The sequence below is a fragment of the Lasioglossum baleicum genome, chromosome 12, assembly GCF_051020765.1.
Source record: "Lasioglossum baleicum chromosome 12, iyLasBale1, whole genome shotgun sequence".
Taxonomy (NCBI): Eukaryota; Metazoa; Arthropoda; class Insecta; order Hymenoptera; family Halictidae; genus Lasioglossum; species Lasioglossum baleicum.
The window spans coordinates 13,251,176-13,272,991 of NC_134940.1; the positions used below are offsets into that span (position 1 = coordinate 13,251,176).

The 21,816-nt window shown below is 41.8% G+C and overlaps 1 protein-coding gene across 4 annotated transcripts in view; it reads right to left on the bottom strand.

The window, feature by feature from the left end:
• Nucleotides 1–21,816, bottom strand: part of Eag (potassium voltage-gated channel protein ether a go-go) — a 103,341-nt gene that overhangs the window by 20,136 nt on the left and 61,389 nt on the right. For 2 of the 4 annotated variants that reach the window (XM_076434453.1, XM_076434455.1), the window contains exons 3-7: nt 21,329–21,461; nt 8,920–9,188; nt 7,764–8,063; nt 6,372–6,625; nt 1,208–1,473 (exon numbers count right to left, since the gene is read on the bottom strand). In XM_076434453.1, the coding sequence (XP_076290568.1) occupies nt 1,208–1,473; nt 6,372–6,625; nt 7,764–8,063; nt 8,920–9,188; nt 21,329–21,461 (1,222 nt within the window). Of the gene's footprint in view, nt 1–1,207; nt 1,474–6,356; nt 6,626–7,763; nt 8,064–8,919; nt 9,189–21,328; nt 21,462–21,816 lie in introns of all 4 variants that reach the window. The other 2 variants (XM_076434454.1, XM_076434452.1) reach the window with 1 other exon arrangement.

Here is a 21,816-nt window from a genome sequence, read left to right on the forward strand (position 1 = left end):
TGTTACTTCACTGTGGACGTAACTTTATCACGAACCAACGACAATTTTGCTGCTATGGTAATCAGAAATCACTTCATCTTAGAATAACACGTAGCTCAAACAGATACGCGACGTCGTGCAGCAGCTAAACGATTCGAAGACGAGTCCTCGCAGTAAAGTCGTGGCTAGATTAGCTCGCAGAATAACTCCTCGAACCATACGACACACGTGATCAACACACCTTGTGTGTACCGTACTCTACCGTAGTGTACAGGGACCGTAAGTTGCCGAGCATCTACAAACTGAACAGCACAGGGATAAGGGAACTGGGCTGAAAGCTCTACCTACTTTCCTCTAAAAAATTTATTAAATTGTTTGTTGACTTGGACCATTTCTATTGTGCACGAAGATCCGCTATAATAATGCAGCTTATATCATCGTCTACTGCATACTAATACATTTAATTAGTACTACAAATTTGCAGATCCTCGGCTACTTGAGATTTCTGTGACGTCGACTTCTTTTCAGCTACCAATAATACCAGCGTGATCCAGGGCAGTGTCGCCAGGTCGAGAAAATCGAGGGGAATGCATGTACCCCCTCTCTGATGATTAGTGCAGTCTACGGCACGGGCACCGTAGTCTACGGTCTTAGAGGGGGACGTTGGAGTGTGCGCATGGTGCTAGATGGGATAGTGGAAGGGGTAAAGGAGGAGAATGTGTGAGAGCCGTTTGGCTCTCAACTGGTGACACTGATCCAGAGTCGTCCGATAAAGACTTCTTTCCCACTCTACCTCCCCCCTCCACGACGCTATTCCCCCACGTGTCCGCCATGGCCCCTGTCACGTGACGCGTTTCGTCTCTGTCGTGCATGTGTTGCAATGTCATGTGACTGATTCGGTACTGACAGAGAGAGGGTAACCGTACTCTCCTCGATTCGAGTGAATTCCCCTGATCTGACGACTCTGGCGTGATCTCTGGATCATTACGGCGCGAGCATGGGTGTCCTCGAAGTCTCTCTCAATGCACTCGCACGATCGCGGAGCATGAGTTCCCGACGAGAACGACTTACGCCACGGGAAATTAGGTCAGAACGCATACGTGGGACCTTCAAGGTCCTCGGCGGCGCGTTAATCAATATTCTCGAGACTGTAGCGGGTCGAGAGAGTACTATCGGTTTGATGCGGTGGTGCAAGGTGTGTATGTGTGTATGTATGTGTTATCCGTACCGGCGATGATCATCATGCAGATGGTGAAGATCTTCTCGTTGTCAGTCTCTGCGGCGACGTTTCCAAACCCGACCGAGGTCATGCAGGTCATCGTGAAGTAGAGCGCGGTGACGTACATGGTCCTACGGGACGGACCCGCGACCAGTTCAGGTGCGGTGCTGGTGTTGGTCCACAGGTAGCTGTACGGTGATTGGGTGACGTTCGCCAGCTTCCACAGCCAGGAGTACTGGACACCGTTGTCAGCATCCGATCTTCCGATCGAGTACCTTCAAAACGCAACCGACACACACCTTCTCTCACACGGATGATCGTGACCAACACCGATCATCGCGTCTCGCCGTCAGGCACGGCCACGCGATACGTACACCACCGTCTAAATGCGTTTAGACGCTTGCAACCTCTCCGGAAAGTATCAAACATCAGATGTGCAAATTGGTAGCATTTTTATTCGATCTTGTGCTCTAATGTTAAGGCGGCAGACTCGTTTCCAGGATTGCAAGGGTGCGGGATTCGCGTTCTCATTTCTCGATAATACAAAAATGGGGTTTTTCAGTAGTCAAAAACGCTGCATGAAAGATCGATCTAGGGCGCTATCACCCTCAGAAGTCTAACTAACGCGAATCCCACACCCTTGCAATCCTAGAAAATGAAGTCTACACCTTTAACACTAAGCCTGGGTAAACTTACTTTACCGGACTCAAAATTTGTGCCAGTCTCCTATAAATTATGATGTATTTGGCATGTAATCCAGTAGATTTGTAACCGGCGCGGCCGTAGATCGAAGTTTCGATCCTGTAGGATTAATGGTTCAGGAGCTATGCTTGTTTAAAGTTAAGCAATCTGCAGTGTTTTTTACAGGTAAGGGCGCCGCCATATTGGTTTGTAGTGACGACCGCGAGCCGCTTACCGACCGTCACTACAAACCAATATGGCGGCGCCCTTACCTGTAAAAAACACTGCAGATTGATTAACTTTAAGCAAGCATAGCTCCTGAACCATTAATCCTACAGAATCGAAACTTCGATCTGCAGCCGCCCCGGGTACAAATCTACTGGATTACATAGCAAATACATCATAATTTATAGGTGTAAGGCACAAATTTTGAGCCCGGTAAAGTAAAAAGCAGCCCTAAACCTACCAGTAGCGGTCACGATGACCGATTCCAGATTTTTTGTTTTACAATTATTGAGATAATAAAAATGATTTCATAAGAAACGATTCTATAGATATCTTTAGTAGAGCACGTATTACAATAGGAGCAGCACAAAGTCTTATTAAAATCAATCTTGTCACGTTTATAAGGGAACATGTACCAGTTATATACTTTTAAAGCTCGGTAGGTTTAGTGTTAGTACTTTAGTAGTCAAGGGAGGACGTAAAGAACATTGGTATGATAATAAAAAGGTCTGATTGAATCTTTCCAAGCGTCTAAACATACACGGCAGTGTATATCGGCGAATGACAGGCAATTGCCGGGCGACTGTGACAATGCAAGTACACGGCATGCTTTCTATAGTCGCTATTCTCTTGTTTCTACCTGGGTGATTCAATGATTGACAAGTATTATAATGTGATCGGGAGAGCTGATCAATTAGAAATGTAAGATCCTACACCAGAGCCGGGGAACTTCTTCCCCACCGTGCTTGCGACCGCTAATGGCAGAGAGGGGGTAACTTTTTTCCCTTAATTCGTGCCTCCTCAATTTCCTCAATACGTGTGCGGCCCATGGACCGCCAGTTCCCCGGCTCTGTCCTAAACGCATTTGTATTTTCTACAATTTACAGGAAACGTTAAAACAATTGTCCGACACAGTCGAAGCAGCAACTCCGATATACATCCGCGGATATTCGAATAAATGTTATTTTTCTAAGTGGGAAAAAATATCATTACTCCGACGTAACAACTGGAGAAGCAGCAGGTGCAACCCAAACTCTTAGACCGTAAAGTAAATGTTATTTTCCAGAGCCAAGTGCCGATCCATCGTTCCTGTTAGAAAACCAAGTTGCACCACACGCTGCCAGACAATAAAATACATTTCATATTTCCAAATGGGAATGGAAAAACAATTCGTTGCTCCATGTAGCAACGAAAAGAGCAGCTGGCGCAGCACATGCCCTTAATAAAACAAATTTCATATTTTCGAGTGGGGAGAACCGTTCGTTGCTCCTGCAACAATTGAAGAAGCAACAGGCGCAACACGCACCCTCTCGTGATGAAATAAAGTTTAATTTTTACAGAGCGTATATACGATAACAGCTGTGGTAATTGAAGGATGAAGTGGTTCATGTAACTTGAAAAATAAAGGGACTTTGTTAGAAACATTAACGCAAGCGCGAGGATCACGCTGGCGTGCAAAATGAAAGGATCGCTAGATTTTCGGTGAAAAATTGCCCGCGTTCAAAGTACTGTAACTTCGCGAATAAACGTCGTCGAATATTCGTTCTAGTTTTATTTTGGACCTTCAACTTTCTACTGCTGGAGTCCATTGCTCCTTTTTCTCAACAAAGTTTGTACATTATGTAACGGGTGAGGAAGCGAGCACACTCTTCACGGCACAACCTCCATTCAATTGTCAATCACTTGGTCCAAAAGAATCGTACAGTGACCATCGAGGGATGATTTTAAGGGCGGGACTCCTATCTTCAAATCTACATTGGTGTCTCATCCATTCAAAAAAATTATTCACGTCTGTAGGACCGTTTGAATTTGCATAATTTTCGAAACAGAAATGTACGTCTATTATTTTACTTGTTACATCGTGCAAAAAATTTTGTTGAGAAATGGGTATTGGGTTTCGAAAGTAGAAGATTCAAGCATTAAAATGAGACCTGGATTAATATTCTGGGACGTTTTTTCATGAAGTTACAACTGTTTGAATATGGGCAATTTGGTGATCCTTTAATTTTGTACGGCATTGCCGGACAATTATTGAATCACCCCGGCACTTTCGTGGTTTCGATGAACGTGTGGGGTTTTCGGCCAGCCTATGCGTGGCCTGGACTATTCTGACGAATTCGCCCGCTAATCGGGAGAGGACGGGACGAGCTAACTGGTCGCTACGTTTCTCTATAATATCGAATCGAGATCTGTTTTATCTGTTGGACTAGTTGAAGCGCTAATGGCCGCTCGCGTGGCAGAAGCGAAAGTAATTAAGAAGCGCGTGGAACGAGCTAGATGCAGGATGCAACCCGTTCCCTCGTTTCCATCTTTTTCCCATCTTTTTCCCTTCTTTTTCCCACTTGTTTCTCCCCCGGCAGCGTGATTACGCTGCGCCGGGTTTCTTTCGGTTCGCGCAGCTGGTTCACTAGGCAACGGAAACGTGTCGTTACCATTCTAAAAGCTGTAGCAGTCTCGTTCCGTATCGGGGAGCCGGCTGCTTTCAATTCCTGTTCGCCAACTTTTCGCTCGAAACACTCGCGTGTTCGACGCTGTCTTGGGAGAGGATTCTCTCTATTTTTCTCAGACTTTCCTCAACTCACTTTGGGAATTAATTCTCCCCGCGGAAACCGTCAGGAAATGGTAGACTGCAACGTTGCATTTTTTTGTGACGTTATAAATAGACTGGGCATTTTTATGCTAAATAAAAAATGGTCAAAGTCGGTCATACGTAATCGATAAAAATGTGTTTCCTTTTCCAATAATCTTAGCATGTCGAGAGAGAAAACAAGAATATATTCTGAAATTATTCTGGACAGTTTTGTTTTCCAGTCATCCATTTTTGTCATGAATTCATAAAATCCGCAGTCTAGTTATAAACAGGGACCATAACTGTTATAACCAAAAAGAAAAAAGTCATAGAACGACAAGTATTTCGTCGACTAAAATCGTATTGGTTACAAATAAGGATTATAAGTAATCGAAAATTTGTTCTCTTGTTGGTAAATGTTATCCTTGAGAGAAATTCATTTCGATCGCTTATAACAGTTATCAATGAGAGAAATTTATTTCGATCGCTCATAACAGTTATTGATGAAGGAAATTTGTAATAGTTATTATCACAGGGCACAACTTTCAAATAGTAGACAATCAATTATTTATATATATAAGACAATCAAATTTTTTATTCGTAAAATTAATTGTTACGATCAAAATTTAATGTGACAAGCAAACAGATTTCGTGCTGTTCTTATGGTCTGTTGTTGTACGAAACCTTCTTAATGAATTTCACAGGCTTACTCCATCCGGAAAAGAATAGACAACTTAATAAATGAGCAACCAAAATGTATTTTCTCGTCAATAATTATTATGAACGAGTGAGAAGAAATTCGATCATCGATAACTGTTATGTTCGATAACTGTCGAATTCGAAAATTTGACTTCTCTGAAAGTGAAATGGAAACACGACTTTCGAGACAGCGGATAAAAGTTCTGCGAACCGAATAATTTGAATAGCATATAGCCGGGTCACGATGGATCATTTATCGATTAATCTTGTAAAATTAAATACGATTCCTCCCCGATCGGAACGAGCGTGGAAAGCGGCTCATGCGTCACTGTGTGTAGTGTTTGCGTGTCTCTGTATGTTTCTAATTGGAAGCGTCCCGATCTGGCTTGGGATCCCGGTATTTAAAAATACGTTTTACAGATCCGCGTCAATCGAAATAACAACTTTTAGTATTTTCAGTATTCACAGTAAACTATTTTGTAACTTCTTAAAGAAAATCCGAGTCATATGATTCAATAACGAAAAAGCTATTATCTTTTTTTGACATTATCGTAGTTTTCTAATATCCAGCTCAAATGGTTAGCTAAACAGTTAGTAATAGTTCATATAGTTAAACATTAAAAAACTTCCTGTCTTATTAAGAGTGTCCGAATATTATTGCGAGTGACTATTTTCTAATATCCAGCTCACAAATCATTAGCTAAAGAGCTAGTATAAGGCAAAAGGCCCAGTAAAAGTATAAACGACTCAAAGAAACAGAAGAGGCGAACTCAATAATTTGGTCCAATTGTTCCAGAGTTAGAACTGCGAGAAGCTACGTGGCGATCAGAGATGGACGTTGGTTCTGTTGTCGATAGAGTTTCTCGAGAGTCCCATCCGGCAATCGGGACACGTAAACATCGTGTTATGTAAATGACGTCGAGGTTAGCCGTCAATCCTGCCGCAGCTGTGTTACCTTTCAGTGTGTGGGCAGGGTAAAATCACCTTAAAGTGACGTACCAGACACAGGCCAGCCAGTGAGCAACCAACATGTAGAAACAGAGCAGAAGAATGAGCATCGCGGCTCCATACTCCAGATACCGGTCTAGTTTGCGGACCACGCGACCTAGGCGGAGCAAACGCACCACCTTCAGGGCGGAGAACAACGAGCCAATCCCATCCTCGTCGTGGTCGAACGCGTTGAACACGTCGTACGGAAGGCAGCTGAGCAGGTCGATCACGAACCACGACTTCAGGTAGTTCATCCTGATCACCTGGAACCCACAATACGCTCCTTACCCTTGCCAATCTTCCTCTAAACAAATACGGTTCGTTCCGACAAAAAACTAATCCAGTAACTAAACTTTGTTGTCTTTAACACGTTGAGTGCCACGCCAATGCTTATAAAAGCTACACGAAGTCATAATAACTTATTTAGCGATACAAGAATGGAAAAAATATATAGAAAACACTTTTTAAAAACTACGCTTATATTAGAATGCTCTGAAAAGGAGAAAATAATTTTTTTAGACATTAGTGACTATAGATGAAAGCGTGGAGCGCTAAACTATATTGACGTAATCTTCGTGGGCGCTCCACGCTTTTATTTATACTCACTAATGTCTAAAAAAATTATTTTCTCCTTTTAGTGAGAAGAAGTGAGACAGTGGAGTGGGAATGAGTCGGAGTGGGAACGCGTAGTGGAGTAGGGAGCGTTGGCGCGCGGAGTGGGGATCGTTGAACGCGATCACGTACTACCGAGCGTCGCGCGGCGAGGTGTGACGGTTAATATAAAAATTATTTTTTCTCTTAGACGCACAGTTTTTTTTTTTAATTTATTTTTTAATATTGCATTGCCATCCAGTTCTGAGCTATGTTCATCGGAAGTGGTTTAAAATTTAAAAGATCCAAATTTTTGTAACATCTTCATTAGATCTTTCAAGTTTAGATAAACAAAATTGTGGCACTCAAAGTGTTAATGATCTTTCTATGAAACTTTTGCCATCATATCTGTGACATTTTCCTGATTGAAATCCACGACATAGTGGGACCTCGATTATCCGAACCGATTGAAGTACGTACGTGTTTCAATCCCAAGTGAAATGCAATACGATTTATCGTACAAATCTAGCACTGTAGCTAGATAACTATTCTATTATTCGAATATCGACATCTACTCGATTAGTTCGGATAATCGAGATTCCACTGTACGGTGGATCGAACTAGTAAATAGGATCCAAACTGTATCATGTTTGGGCTCATTTTAATCAGGAAAATGCTACGAATATGCTCGTACAAGTTTCATAAAAAATAATTAATCCCTACCATTCATTTTGTGGTTATAGTAATTAGGAAGTGTTCACCGTTCAGAATTTCATAGAAAAAATTGGAGGGTTTTAGGTGACGAAGTACCTTCGGGTCGGACACCACCTCACCGCCGGGGCCGACGAACGTCGTGTGAAAGTTGAGGACAATGTCGATGAAGAATATGACGTCGACAATGCTGTCGACCACCAGCAACGATACGTCTTCGCTGGTCTTGTTCTTGAACGCGACGTTGTAGGGTACCATGATGGCCGTGTAAAAGGTCAAACATAAAATGATCCAGTCCCAGATCGCCTTGAACGCGCAGTAATGTAACAAAATGTGCGGCGGTGTCTTCGGCGCCTCCTGTCTGTACTGCGGCATCACGTCGCCGCTTAAGGTCAACATCTGAATCAGAAAGAGAGAACACACAGTTCACTTCGAAGTTCCACCGATATTGATAGCGGAAGTATTTCTTCCAGCTTTATGAAGTTATTACAGATGCAATCTTGACTTGGTTCCAACTTCTTGCAATTGATGGAAGCAATTTTTATTTTGCGTAAAGATCCACAGTCTACTTATTAGTTCACCGATATTTTCAGAAAAAGCTCCAACGAATTTGATCAATCGGATTTTGGAAATACCGGGTGACAAGAAATAACGGAGTTAATCATTTCTTATTATAATTCTGTCAAATTGACGAATTATACGACGAAGTATAAAAGTATAAAACTGGCAGTCACGTGACCAACCCCTCCTATAGGGATTCAAAGGATATAATAAATTTTGACTTGATTCCAACTTCTTACAATTGATATAAACGATTTTTATTTTTAGAAAACTGCACGAAGATCCACAAAAATATATAGAAAACACTTTTTAAAAACTACGCTTACATTAGAATGCTCTGAAAAGGAGAAAATAATTTTTTTTAGATATTAGTGACTATAGATGAAAGCGTGGAGCGCTAAACTATATTGACGTAATCTTCGTGGCCGCTCCACGCTTTTATTTATATATTTTTGTAACATTAGATCTTTCAAGTTTAATTGAAAGACTTGATTCCAACTTCTTACAATTGATACGAACGATTTTTATTTTTAGAAAACTGCACGAAGATCCACAATCTACTTATTAGTTCACCTACGTTTTCCGGAGAAATTGCGGAATTCGATAAAGAGTTCCGGATAATTGAGGTTTTGTCATAAATCTCTGGCAGGTGGAGCGTTGGTTGTCGATGGGTAGTATGATTTAGCGTACTCACGTGAGCTAGGTGCGACTGCTTCGTAGTGGTCGGCAACGCGGTGTCCTTCAGGGCGGGCAGATGGGAGCTGAACTGCGAGACGAGAACGGATCTGGACCTGGTGACCGATCTGGCGAGTTTCGCGAACTTTGATAGGCCGCCCTTGCTGTCGTCCGTCTCGATCGGCTGCTTCAGGGCAGTGATGTCCCGGAAGGTAAGCAGGAACAGGACCACCAGGTCCCGTTCGTTTTTGATCGGCGCTATTTGCAGAAGCAGCCATAGTGGTGTTTCTGCGCATCAACGGGAAAAGAAACGGGGACCACTGTCAATTCAACGGCGGACCCTGTGCCACGTTGCCGGGCAACGCTAATCGTCTAGTCGACATTAGTCCTCCGGTCTAATGAGCCGCTTAGCCCGATGCTCTTTGCCGCGACAAAGTTTGCTTTCTCGGCAAAGTCCTGCAGCAAGGTCTCTCTGGAGGATTTCAACCACCATACTCGGCCGCAAGTCTACTCGCTTCCTTTCATTTAATTAATTGCACTCCGAATGCTCAAACAATAAATGTACATTATCAACACTAAACCTGCCGAGCACTAAAACCGATTAAAATGTTTTCTGGAATTTTTATTACGATATATGCTTGGATAAGGAAGTTTATCGAAGCAATTTCCACGTAAAAGCAACTTCATCAATAATTCTAAGATGTAAACAATAAAACCGGTTGTTTGACCGACAGTGGTAGGTTCAGTGTTAAAAAATTTTGTCGGTCATCAAGTCCAATGCAGCTCCTCTGCAATTCCGTTCTTCCCGCGGTGATTCTAATCGAATTTTTCTGTAAAGTTTGTTCACGGTCTGACGGATGTAAAGTTGATTAAACGATATTTGATTTTGTTCTACAAAAAAATCGATCGAATCTCCGCGAGAGGAAGATAGAATTGCTCAAAACAAACTTTCGCTCGATTCAATCGAGTTTCTATTTAAATCAACCCTTACAGGAGGAACTGAAAACTGTTTCTAAGAAAGTTTCACTCAACTCCGACTCGGAGTCAAATGGTTTTCGAATACAGAATCAATGGGGGACTGATGTTGAACAGTCTCGAAGAAGAGGAGCCGCAGTCTAATTAGCCCGGGTTAATTCGAAAGGCGTGCAGGACGACAAACATAAGTTCGCGAGAACATTAAGCTCGAGCAAAGTGGCTTTCATCCCGAGTTGTCCGACTGGTAGGGGTTCGACGACCTCCCTGTTAGGGGTGCCAGGATTAAAGGCTTTCATTCCGAGTGTAGGATGGCGAAAGTTTGCCGGACGAGAGAGAAAGGTCGATAGAGAAAGATAGATACATAGATAGAGAGAAAGAGAGAGGGAGAGAGAACCTTCCTGCAGGGCTTGGCAACGTTATCGCAGTCTATCATGCTACGCACACGGAAGCTGTTGCCCGCTTGCTAGCAAAGCAACACAGACCACACAGAGATCAACTACACAGGCTAGAGCTGCGACTATCGATAATGGCACCCATATTCCTCGATCATATCGATGATACGTTCCATTTTAGTACATTCAAGTACATTTAGTAAATCGATGATCACCTAAATTAGACTGCAACCCGATGATTGCACTGTCCAACAAATTTCAACTTTTTTTATGATTTCAATATACTGTTGGGTCCTTCCTATGGAGTCTTTTGCGCTGATTACGAATCTGTCCTTAATTTATCTCCTATACGCACAGTTTTTGAAAAACATGGCTTTGAAAAACATTTTTAAAACATGTTTAAACAATCATAACGTATTAATATCGGATATCACTGTATTCGGGAAAGTCTACAGAATCTTTTGCTGTAAAGAACAATTCAATATCTTTTATAATAACATCACAATATTTGTTTAAAGTTGAAAAATATGTTTTAGGAGAAAAATTAAGGACAGATTCGGAATCAGCGCAAAAAACTCTATAAGAAGGACCCAACAGTATATTGAAAACAAATTTGGTGTTGGACAGTGAATTATTAACTGGACTTCGGATTTCATGCATTTATGACAAAAAAGGGGTGCAATTTAAAGTAAGTCAAAGATTAATAAAATGGATTTGGGAATGTCAACGTATTCTTTTTAATACTAAAGAAAAAGTGAGACTCCTACATGGTTGCTGTTTCCTGTAATTCATGCAGACAACGATTATTTATAATTAAAAACTGTGAAGCTTCAGTAACGAAATTGTCTATTTATGTAGAAAGGAATAAAATCACTAATCAATTGTTCGAAAATGCATGTTAAATAAATAGTGCAATCAATGCAGACGATTTGCATACTGCACGAAAATCCGCAGTCCAATTGCATTTTCATCCGAGTTCGTCGCAAGCAATGCATTATTTGCACTTTGCTCTGGATCTCGCGGGCGCTTTAAAAATTGCATAAAACACCACGAAGGGTTAAGCATCGGTACGATATCGATAATTCATGGAGAATCGATAGTCGCAGCTCTAAAACAGACAATTAGGGGTAGCTCTAGCCGTGTCTTCTCGAGCAAAGCGATGCAAGCAAGCCACCTCGGCGACTCGAGGAGCCTTCTTTGTGGGCGAACTCATGCCACCATGCAAATGAGTGTCTCTTGTGGCTGTGTATGTGTGTGTTCTAGGTGTTCCGTGTGTCGATAAGTGCAGGAGGAGGACACGTGTCTAACGCGTGGTCATCCTCGGCGATGATCGAAGTGATCGATGGATGTTTCCCGTTGTGCAAAGTGTCCACTATTTATGGATCCACTATGGATCGTTCAAAAGCGCACAATGCTTCGAACTTTGCCGTGCTAGCTGGACCAAACTTGACGTTCCGCGGAGAAATGCTTATGGTATTTCCTAGGTCAGCGTTTCCCAAAGTTTCGACATCTGTGTACCCTTTCTATAACTGTTGTAACACTGACGAGGGAAGAACCCCAAGTGTCTGACGTCGATTTTGATAATTTTTTGTGAGATGATGGTATTTGGATCCCTAATTATGTATGCAAAATATTAGGTGTAGTTACTCAATAGTTTTAAAGATATAAATAATTAAAGTTTCATACTTCGAAAACTACAGCTCAAATCATGGAACTTCAATTGTTTATATCTTTCAAACCATTGAGTAACTACTAGTCCAGTCGGCAATATTTTTTATTTTTCATTAGTTTTATTATTTTATTATTTTTCATTATTTACTTAATGAAATTTTGACATAGGGGTACTCTGGGGTGTCGAATCTCAGTTGCCACTTAATTTCCTAATTTTGAACGCCTGTCTCTCGGTGCCTATTTGGTCGAAAAAAAAGATTGACCAGCGAAATTTGAAGGAAATTTAATGCTCTTTCCCAAAATGGAAGACAAAAGTTCATAGGACCCACAGTTTTTGAGTAATAGACGAAAAACCAAAACAAGGTAATTAAAATCGTGGTTTTTTCCCCCTCCCCAAGTTAGCACAGGGTCCTCGAGGTCGAAAACTGAGATTCGACACCCCAGAGTACCCCTAAATGACGTGTCAAAATTTCATTAAGTTTGGAAACTCCAAACTCTTACTGTACCTCCAGGGGTACGCGTACCACACTTTGGGAAACACTGTTCTAGGTGAACGATCTGGATCATTATTTATGCGGTCGATCATTCTTTGGAAGGTGGGGTGTTGGAATTTTATGCATTTACAACAAAAATAAGTGGACGAAATACATGAGACTGTTATCACCAGACTGTGGATCTTCATGGAAATTAAACATGTTCTGCGTCGATTTCGGGAGGCAGTGATTGAATAGAACTTATCTTTTCAATCTTTTAGTGTTTCATATTTCATCCAGTCAATTTCTTCGGGAATGCACGAAAATCCGCAGCCTAATTATTTCAACGTTTTCAACTTATTGAAATGATTATCGCAATCCACTGCTGTCGAATTTCTGTGAGCCACAGAGAGCTTAGAAAATTGTTGTCTCGCACAAAGAATCGCAGTCCAGTAATGAGTTTCATGGCGAGAGATGGTTCAAACGAAAATGGAGAGAGATTTTTCAATTTGTTGTCGGAAAACGTGAAGAGAGTACAGTTTCGTCCAGTTAGCTTCTATATTTCGAAACGCTGTGAAGGATTTTGAATCGAACGAAAGAGAGAAAAATGATCATTAATGTCTCGTGCCTATTTATAAAGAGAGATGATTGGTCTCTCGGGTTCGAGGACTTGTCCTCATAGGGCTGTATACATATTACTAGTTCTAGTTACAATCTATTTTCTTTTCTGAAATAGTTAGGGGCAGGAAGAGAGGTTGAGTATGCTGTCGGGGTATATACAGTGTTTCGAGTGGCCCAGAACAATAGGCTCCGCGACAAATCGAATTTACCATGCTGGAAAAGTCTTGCAAATAACAGTACGCACATTTATAGTCGTTTCTCTGACTTCATAATTTCTCCGAATTCATGAACAGAGATTTTTCTTACTTACAAAGCTGTGTAAATTGAAAAAGAAACGTTGAGCGGGGTTAAAACGTTCCTTCACGGAGAGAAGGTCAAATTATGTTCTGGAGGGAAGTAGTCGCTCTTTCGTGGAGAAGAGGAGTTGCTTATTGGTGGAGAAAATAGTAGCCATCAATTGGAGAAAGGAAAGTCATGTTTCTCAAAAACTGTGCATCTAGGAGAAATATTAAGTACAGATTCGGAATCAGCGCAAAAAGCTCTATAAGAACCACCAAACAAAAATTGTGGAACTCTGGTGTTGGACAGAGTAATTACATCACTATTCTTCTTCACTATGTCTTATCGTTTTGACGCACCGGTTTTTCATGTAAACAGATACAACTCCTAAGACACAACGTAAATAATAGCAATTACTTCGTGTGTTACTAAACAGAGGATACTTTATACAGATCTGTATAGAAAATCTTTGTACACATCATTGGTATTGAGAAACATTAGAAATCTAGAGGTGTCTTATAGTTTTGTCGTGAAGTGTAGTTACCTCATAGAGGAGAGGAATAGCTTACTGGTGGAGAAAAGAGAAGTTATCTCATGGAGAAGAAGAGCAGCTTATTGGCGAAGAAAAATAGCGGCTCTTTCGTGGAGAAAATACTATCTCTCTCGTGGAGAAAAGAGTACTCATGTCACGAAGGAAAGAAATAGTTCAATAGTTCAATGGCGAAGATAATGGCTCTCTTGGGGAGAAAAATAGTAGCTCTTTCGTGGAGAAAAGAGTACTCATCTCGCGAAGGAATGGGACAGTTCGGTTCTGGAAAAAGCGTTTTCATGAAGAAAAGAGTAGTGTCCTCACGATCAATACACTATTGGAGAATAGTGTCACTTTCGCGGAGTAAAACAGTGGCTTTCTCGCGGAGCCTAAACCCTAAACTCGTTTGTGTACTGTGTATCGTTAACAAGCGAAACGCTTCTCGGGAACTGTCCGACCATGAAAAAAATTCGAAAATACAACGGTCCACATAGGGGAGAAGCGTTTCGCGTTGGTCGTGGATTGGTGGACGAGTGTTTACGGTTACACGAGCGGCGAGGACTCCGGGAAAGATGTTGGCACGGGAAACCGTGTCGCGCGTCGTTTCGACAGTCTTCAATTAGTCGAGATCTCGCGATATCTAGGTCCTGGATCGATCCGGACAACGCTGACCGGATGGCGTTCTGAATTGGGAACGGGTTTTGAGTTTTGCAGAGAGATGGGACGAGTTCCAATTGGAGAGGCTTGTCGGGGCCGGTCTCCCGAGTGAAAAGAGAAGCTCCGAAAAGTCCTCGACGCTCGGCGATCGTCAAGTTCTCACCCCGAAACATCGCTCGGAGGTCGTCGACGAGCGTTCGACAACGGCTATTGTCGTTTCCTCCTCGGTGCTCGACGATGTCGCTTAATTAAGCGATCTTTCGCGGGCTACGCGGCTACAATGGAGAGGGACAAGCGTCGACGAGGGCTTCCTAGGAACCGTCCGCGGGTGAAAAAGTCGCGTCTCGTCAACAATTCCTCGTTAAAACCGAAGGCTCGTATATCCCACCAATATTTCCACGGAAAATTATTTTATATTATCGCCGAGCACTCGCGGAGATTCGCGTCTGGCGTTTTCTCCACCCGCTTCCGGTTCGTTTTCGTCCCCAAATCGCCTGGCTGTACGGATATTCCTGGACGTACCGATCAGCAGACTGAGGATTTTATGCGTGAAAATATTTGGGAAATAGTGTCGCGTTATTTCAGACCCGTTCAAATAATTGAGAACTAAATGTCCCTGTAGCTCCTGCGTCTTCCAATTAATGCAGACAATTTTTATTTTGCATGAAAATTCATAATAATAATTTGTTTCTTTTATTTTGATTTTTTAATTTTATGCAAATTACCATTTTTATAGTTTACTTTCTAAAAATGGAATCGAGTGAAATATTGTTTTTTTGATTGGAAGTTTTATTGTAGAAAGAGGAAGAATAATGTCTTTTAGATTTTATCTCTCAAATTGCCATAGAAGATCCGCAGTCTAGTTTCGATGTTAATCTTCTTTACGAAATATTAAAAGAGTTTAATTGTCATGAAGTCCCTGACTATGCAATTAATTTGACTATCTTCCAATGAATTGCGGGACTGCGAACGTTACACAGAAGCGACAGTGACAGGGAACATGTTAAACGCATTTGTCCCGCATAAAGATCCACAGTGTACCGATCGGAAATGAATTTTGGCCGGAAACAATCGCGCCGAGCCGAGCACAGGTTTGTAATCTGGTTTTTCTCTTTTCTTGAACTTCTTTTGTTCCTCGCAGTTACTTGTGGCTTGTTAGCGTTGCTGTTGTTCCACTTCCAGACGAATATCGCGCACGAGAGAATGAATTTTCTGTATGTTTATACGAATGAACTCAACTGTGAATAATATTCAACTGCATCAAAGTACAATTTTCTATTGAAGAATGATCCCGAATGAACAAGACGTTCTTTCTATAAACGTCGAGAGTATTAATTTATTTTTTCCGTGTGTTACAAGACATGCATCTAGATTGGACGGTTAAGATTCGGATAACGTAGGGGTCCCACAGATTGTATTGTGTTTGGACTCATTTTAGTCACGGGAACGTGACGAAAGCGTCGTAAAAAGTCCCCGCAAAAATGTATGTTCGTCATCGGTGTATTTTCGTGGTAGCCGTTCTCGAGTGCGGGGAACCGTTCCTCTAAATTCCCCCAGCATCCGGTCGAAGGCTCGTCCTCGTTTCCATTTTTCTTCGGCGTTCCTTTAATCCGTCTCGCGAGAGAGCCTTGTTCCCGGGATTCTTTGATCTGGCTCGGTCTCGACAATCGAACAAATTCACTTTGAGCTTGTCGCGCTCGATTACAAACCGTGCTTGCTCGGTCGCGTCAGGATCGAGGGTGGAAAAAAAAGTATTAAAAGAAAAAAAGGAACGGAGACAGAGAGAGAGGTGGAGGAGATAGATAAATGTCTAAAAGAGGAGACTTCTCGTGGAGCTTTCGATGGCGTCCGACGGGATTCCTCGCGACGGCGAGAGCTAACGTCGGCTACGGACACACGCTGCTGGTTTACCTACTACGGTGGGCGTGGTATTTACGGCTGTTTCCGAATAAAATCGACAAAGAAACTCGTAATTACACACTGCCAGCGAGGAGTCTCTCTATTCGCCGGCAGAGCAGGCCGGTATATCTCAGTTACGATATATACTATCTCGCAGCGTTTCAATTAAGACGAAACACACGGACAAACATACAGTTCAGGGGTGGGCACCATCCCCTTGAAATAACACGTTTCAGACAGATTAGAATGGACAGAATTTATCTCACTGACCGGAAGCTCTGTACCAGAGGGAACGTCGTCGCTTCGCGTTAACGTTGTTGCTTTTTCCCACCGGCATCTGACTCTCGGAAATTTTCGCGATTCGAGTTCTCTGATTGGAGCACTTCGGAGCGCTCTCATTTGTTCGTGATTGGAAACGTTTTATTTAAATCGTTGGATTTGCCCACCGCTGCTTACATTACGCTTGTCTGCCCGCCCAGCGAACGTACTCCCGATTAATCGAATAGATTTCACCCAGTGTAAACTCGATTCGCCTCGACTTTGATCGTTTCGCTGCGATTCGGCGGAGTCTTCCAACTTGAAAATTAACCGGGGCACCGTTGTTTCGGTCGTTTGAAATTCCGGGAGCCTCCCGGACTCTTTTCGTTCCTTTAGAACCGCTGGAACGGCTCGAAGGTGATACTAACGGGGAATGGTTGATGTTGAGAGTCGTGTGAACGGACCTTTAGCAGTTTCGTGTGGTAGATGTGAACGATACACGGCATAGTTCACATCAGGGTTTGATATAAATGATTTTAACACCTTGAGTGCCCCACGTCCGGCAGAAATGGGGGACGGAATTGTTTGTCTGAATTTATAAACGAATTTTTCGGCATCATAAATATGTCAGCAGTTCAATTTTTATTTAACCCAATGATTTCTTTGATTTAATATTTCGGTTTTCTTCGAATTTGTATATTCTGTTGAAGCGAGTATCTATGAAAGAAACTCCTATGAAAAAAGAACAGATATTTTAGGACTAGACAGAGGATTTTATGCATTTATTTGAACCTATTAAACATATTAAGAAAGAAAATAAATTTCTATTTCTACTCCAGTTTGTTGCAATTCACGTAGAAATTTGTTACTTTGCATGAAGAGATCCGCCTTCTACTTGTGACTCGTGTAGTAAAACTTTCACGGAAGTATGAAAAAAGTTTTTTAATCCCCGAATGAAATTAGTTTGCAAAGACGGTGATTCAATTCTGGTCGAAAATTAGTGAATTTCTCGTCGCGCAAGTACGGCGAGCAGAAACTTCGCGACGACAAGATGGTGGACCGCAGCGAAACGGAGAAAATGGCGTTCGCCGGAGCGGGCTTTCGAGGCAACACAAACAACAGGCAAGAGGTGTGTTTGCTGAGACGATTACGCGCGATTACTTGTGCTTGTCGCTATAGTACTAATTATATCAGTACGATTCGGGGAGAAATTAACTGAAATCAAGAGTAGACGGGAGATCGAATAGTGTCCTCTCATTATGGGCGCCCCTCGGTCCAGGGATCGTTCGACGATCCTTGTACGTGTGCCGTCTCTTGTTCACGCTACAGATGGGCGTATATAACATCGTATACAATATACATATCTCAGCTGTACATACTCGTAGAATATCTTTATGGTCTGTTTCTCGAAAGAACTCGGTCCCCTGGGGATCGCCAGAAATCGCAACTGCTGTCCATCTCGTGATTATGTTCTGGACAGCTCTACTAGGCGAAAAGAAAGTCGACCGTGCCAGTTTCACGGTTTCAAAGTTGCATTTTCCGATCCGCGGAGGTGCTCCGGTCCACCAGCGCTCGGATTTACTTACTCGCGACGGCCGAACTAGGGCCGCCACGGGGAGCGAGACGCGGGGCCGGGTCGAGGGGGCGTAGCCTTCGAAACTCGGCCGTCGCGAGTAAATAAATCCGAGCACTGCCTTACACTATGAATACAGAAAATTCGGGGCCAAATTAGAACGGTCCGGATAGGGCAAAGATTTAGAGGGACCTTTATCGTTATAGAATGTCACCGTGACAAAAAGTTCTATCTTGATTTCTTCAATATTTCATAATTTCGTTCGATATCATGGAAGTACAGAAAAAAAACAAATGCACGTCTTTGAAATGACTTAAAATTGTGTAGTCTTCGTTTGTAACGATTAAAGATGTCCGAGTCCGGGATTGCTGTAAAAGAAATCGCAGGGCACGCGAAGCCATAAAGACAAGAGGGAATTCTATCGCACTCTAATGTTTCTTCGGAGCAATTTAGAACGGAAGACAAACAGTCGTTGCTTGTTTTAGTCGATGTGACTGCCATTAGTTGCGGAGAAACTTCGAAAAGTTGAAGAGACCGTAAAACACTGTAATAGTGGTACCTATTTCGAAAATCGAAGATAGTATCGATGAATTTAATTAATTTATGTCGACTTTCTCTTTCGGTGCCCAACGTTAGGATGCAGGGACTCTCCTTTCGAGAAGCAGGATAAAATATATCAATAGAAAAAATATATATATATGTATAGAGATAGATAGATAGATAGAGAAAGATAGAATTATATATATATATATAGTGTCTCATAGTGTATTATAGTATAATATATATATATATAAATATTTATAATATAGGTTTTTATATAGTGTTTGTATAGTTAGATTCGAGGGTGACTTACTGGTGGGTCTTTCGAGCACTCTTTTGCGAACCTGTGCTAGACATACCTCGTGGGGCACCTTTAAACAGAACGATCATTCATTATTTTGCTCGGCCGCGAGCTCGCTCGTCGTCTAATAGGGTTCTCGCTTAGGGTATTTTTAACTCGACGATTTATTTCTGCCCCAAAAAGAACTCTCGGCCTTTTTAACCCTCTTGCGACATTAATCAGAAAAGAAAGCAAAAAAAAAAAAGATATGATGGACAAGAGAATGACAGAGAAGGATGATTCAGAAGCGTCGATGATAACGAGATAGAAAGAGAGACAGACAGACAGACAGTAACATGAACCGAAACAGTGAACAGTGAACAATTCGCTAAACAAAATTGTCGCTCGACACGCTGTCTCACTGACACACGAGGCGAGAATGTATATATATATATATATTTATCAGGCGACACCAACACGTACAACACGAAATCTCTAAGCCGGTCCGATCGGCGCTTGATCTTGATCTCGATCGACGCACACGTGAACTACAATGTGTTCCCGCCGGTCGACCAGCGACTTCTTGCATGCACAACGATACATCGTCCCGCGTTCTGTCAAAACAAGTTGTGGAAAATCGACGATTTTCGATGTGCTCTTCGACACCGTCAACGAAGGGGAACGCGACTACGACAGACCACCAACCTAGTGAGATTCAACTTTGACATTAAGCATCGATCTCATCGATCTATTTCCGCGAACCAAAGGTTCCTCGTTTCTGTGTCAACCCTTCGCGTCCTGAATTATTCTTCTAACCCAGATCTAACCCCCCGAAAGGCGGCAGTTTTTGACGATTCTCTGACATTCGTCGCTGGAATCTTTATGCAGAATGAGAACTCCCCATGTCAATTGTATGAAATCGAAGTTAAATGAAAATGCAATTTCAATGTAGGTAAATGACGAGAGAGAGAAAGATCTTCGAGTATAAATTGGAACGAATGTTTGGTTGCTGAAGAAATTGTAAGTCCACCTTTCGAGGATCAGCAACCGCGTCTTGCGCTTCTATACATTTTCTGTTTTTTGATTCGAACAATCTTATTAAAACTGAACATATTACTGCTTTCAGGAACTTTAAAGTATTTGAATTGTTCTTAGTATCTTCATGACTTAGTATCATCATCTTCTAGTTCAGTACTTTTTTAATAAAGTTAATCATCGAATTCGGATCTCAGGTGATAGATACTTAATTTTCTAAGTTTATACTCCTTTAATGAAGTTACCATCCAATGATTTAAATATTTCAGGACTCAAAGCATCAATATTAAATTTTTCTAATTCAGTACTCCTTTAATAAAGTAACTATTGAATGATTTAAAGTACCTTCAGGACTCGAAGGATCAATATTAAATTTTTCTAATTCAGCACTCCTTTAATAAAGTAACTATTGAATTATTTAAAGTACCTTCAGGACTCGAGGGAACAATATTAAATTTTTCTAATTCAGCACTCCTTTAATAAAGTAACTATTGAATGATTTAAAGTACCTTCAGGACTCGAAGGATCAATATTAAATTTTTCTAACTCAGCACTCCTTTAATAAAGTAACTATCGAATGATTTAAAATACCTCCAGGTCTCAGATGACAAATATTTAATTTTGTAATTCTATACTTCTTCAATAAAGTAACCATCCAATGTTTTAAACTACTTCAGGTCTCGAAGGATGAATATTAAATTCGTCTAATCCAGTACTCTTTTAACAAAGTAGCCATTGAATTGTATTAGGTGATAAAATAACCACGAAATTACTAGAAGCGTCTCCAGGACCCGAAGGATCAGTATCTAATATTTTAAGACGTGTGAATTTTTCATAAAACTCGATGCAACAATAATTTGTTGGTTTATAGTCTGTCGCATAGCCGGTGTGATCGGAATTTCGCGCGAAGTGTCCGTAAAGCGTGAAATTTGAAATTCACAGCTCGCTAGTATACAGGGCAGGGTTTTGCCAGTTGAAAAATTGAAGAGTTCTCGGTCGGATCGTTTTTTTTTTATCTGGAATCGTTCTGAGGACATTTCTAGCGAGGCCGGGCGATAAAACATCGGCTGTTCCGTTGGCCACAAATTCCCCAGGATCTCGATAAGAAAAGGAAACCGATGGCCGTTGGGGGACGGCATCGAGAGAAACCGAAATCGTCGATTCCAACCGCGAAAGAAGCCACGAACACCACATTTAAGCTTCTCCCATGCCGCGACACGCTATCGAGCATCGATGAGCTACTTACTGTTCTTCTTGTACAGCAGGATCTCGAATTGATCGTGAATCTGGCCCTCGAGGCATTCCTCGATCCTGGCGATCGTCTCTTTGTCCGTCAACTCCCCGTACATGAATCCGCAGCGGCAGGACTTTTGCATAACCTGACAGGATCATGAACAGAAATGTCAGAAACTGCTCCCACCACGGTATGGGACCCATCAAATCATCGATATTTGTTTTCGTCGGTATACAGGGTGTCCCAAAAATGTCGGAGAACGTCGACAGGGACGGTTCCTTTGGTCATTCGAAGTAGGGTAAACTGTACAATGATTAGCAGTTAGCACCCTAAGCCAAAATCGTAGTAAAAGTCTTTTTATCTCTTTTTGAAACGTTTCAACGAGCTCAACTTTCGATTATTATACGCCAATAGAGATTTTTCAGCAAAATCAAACAGTTTTACGGGTCATAAATCTTTTATTATAAAATATATTCAGTGAATAACAATCGTAAGACAAA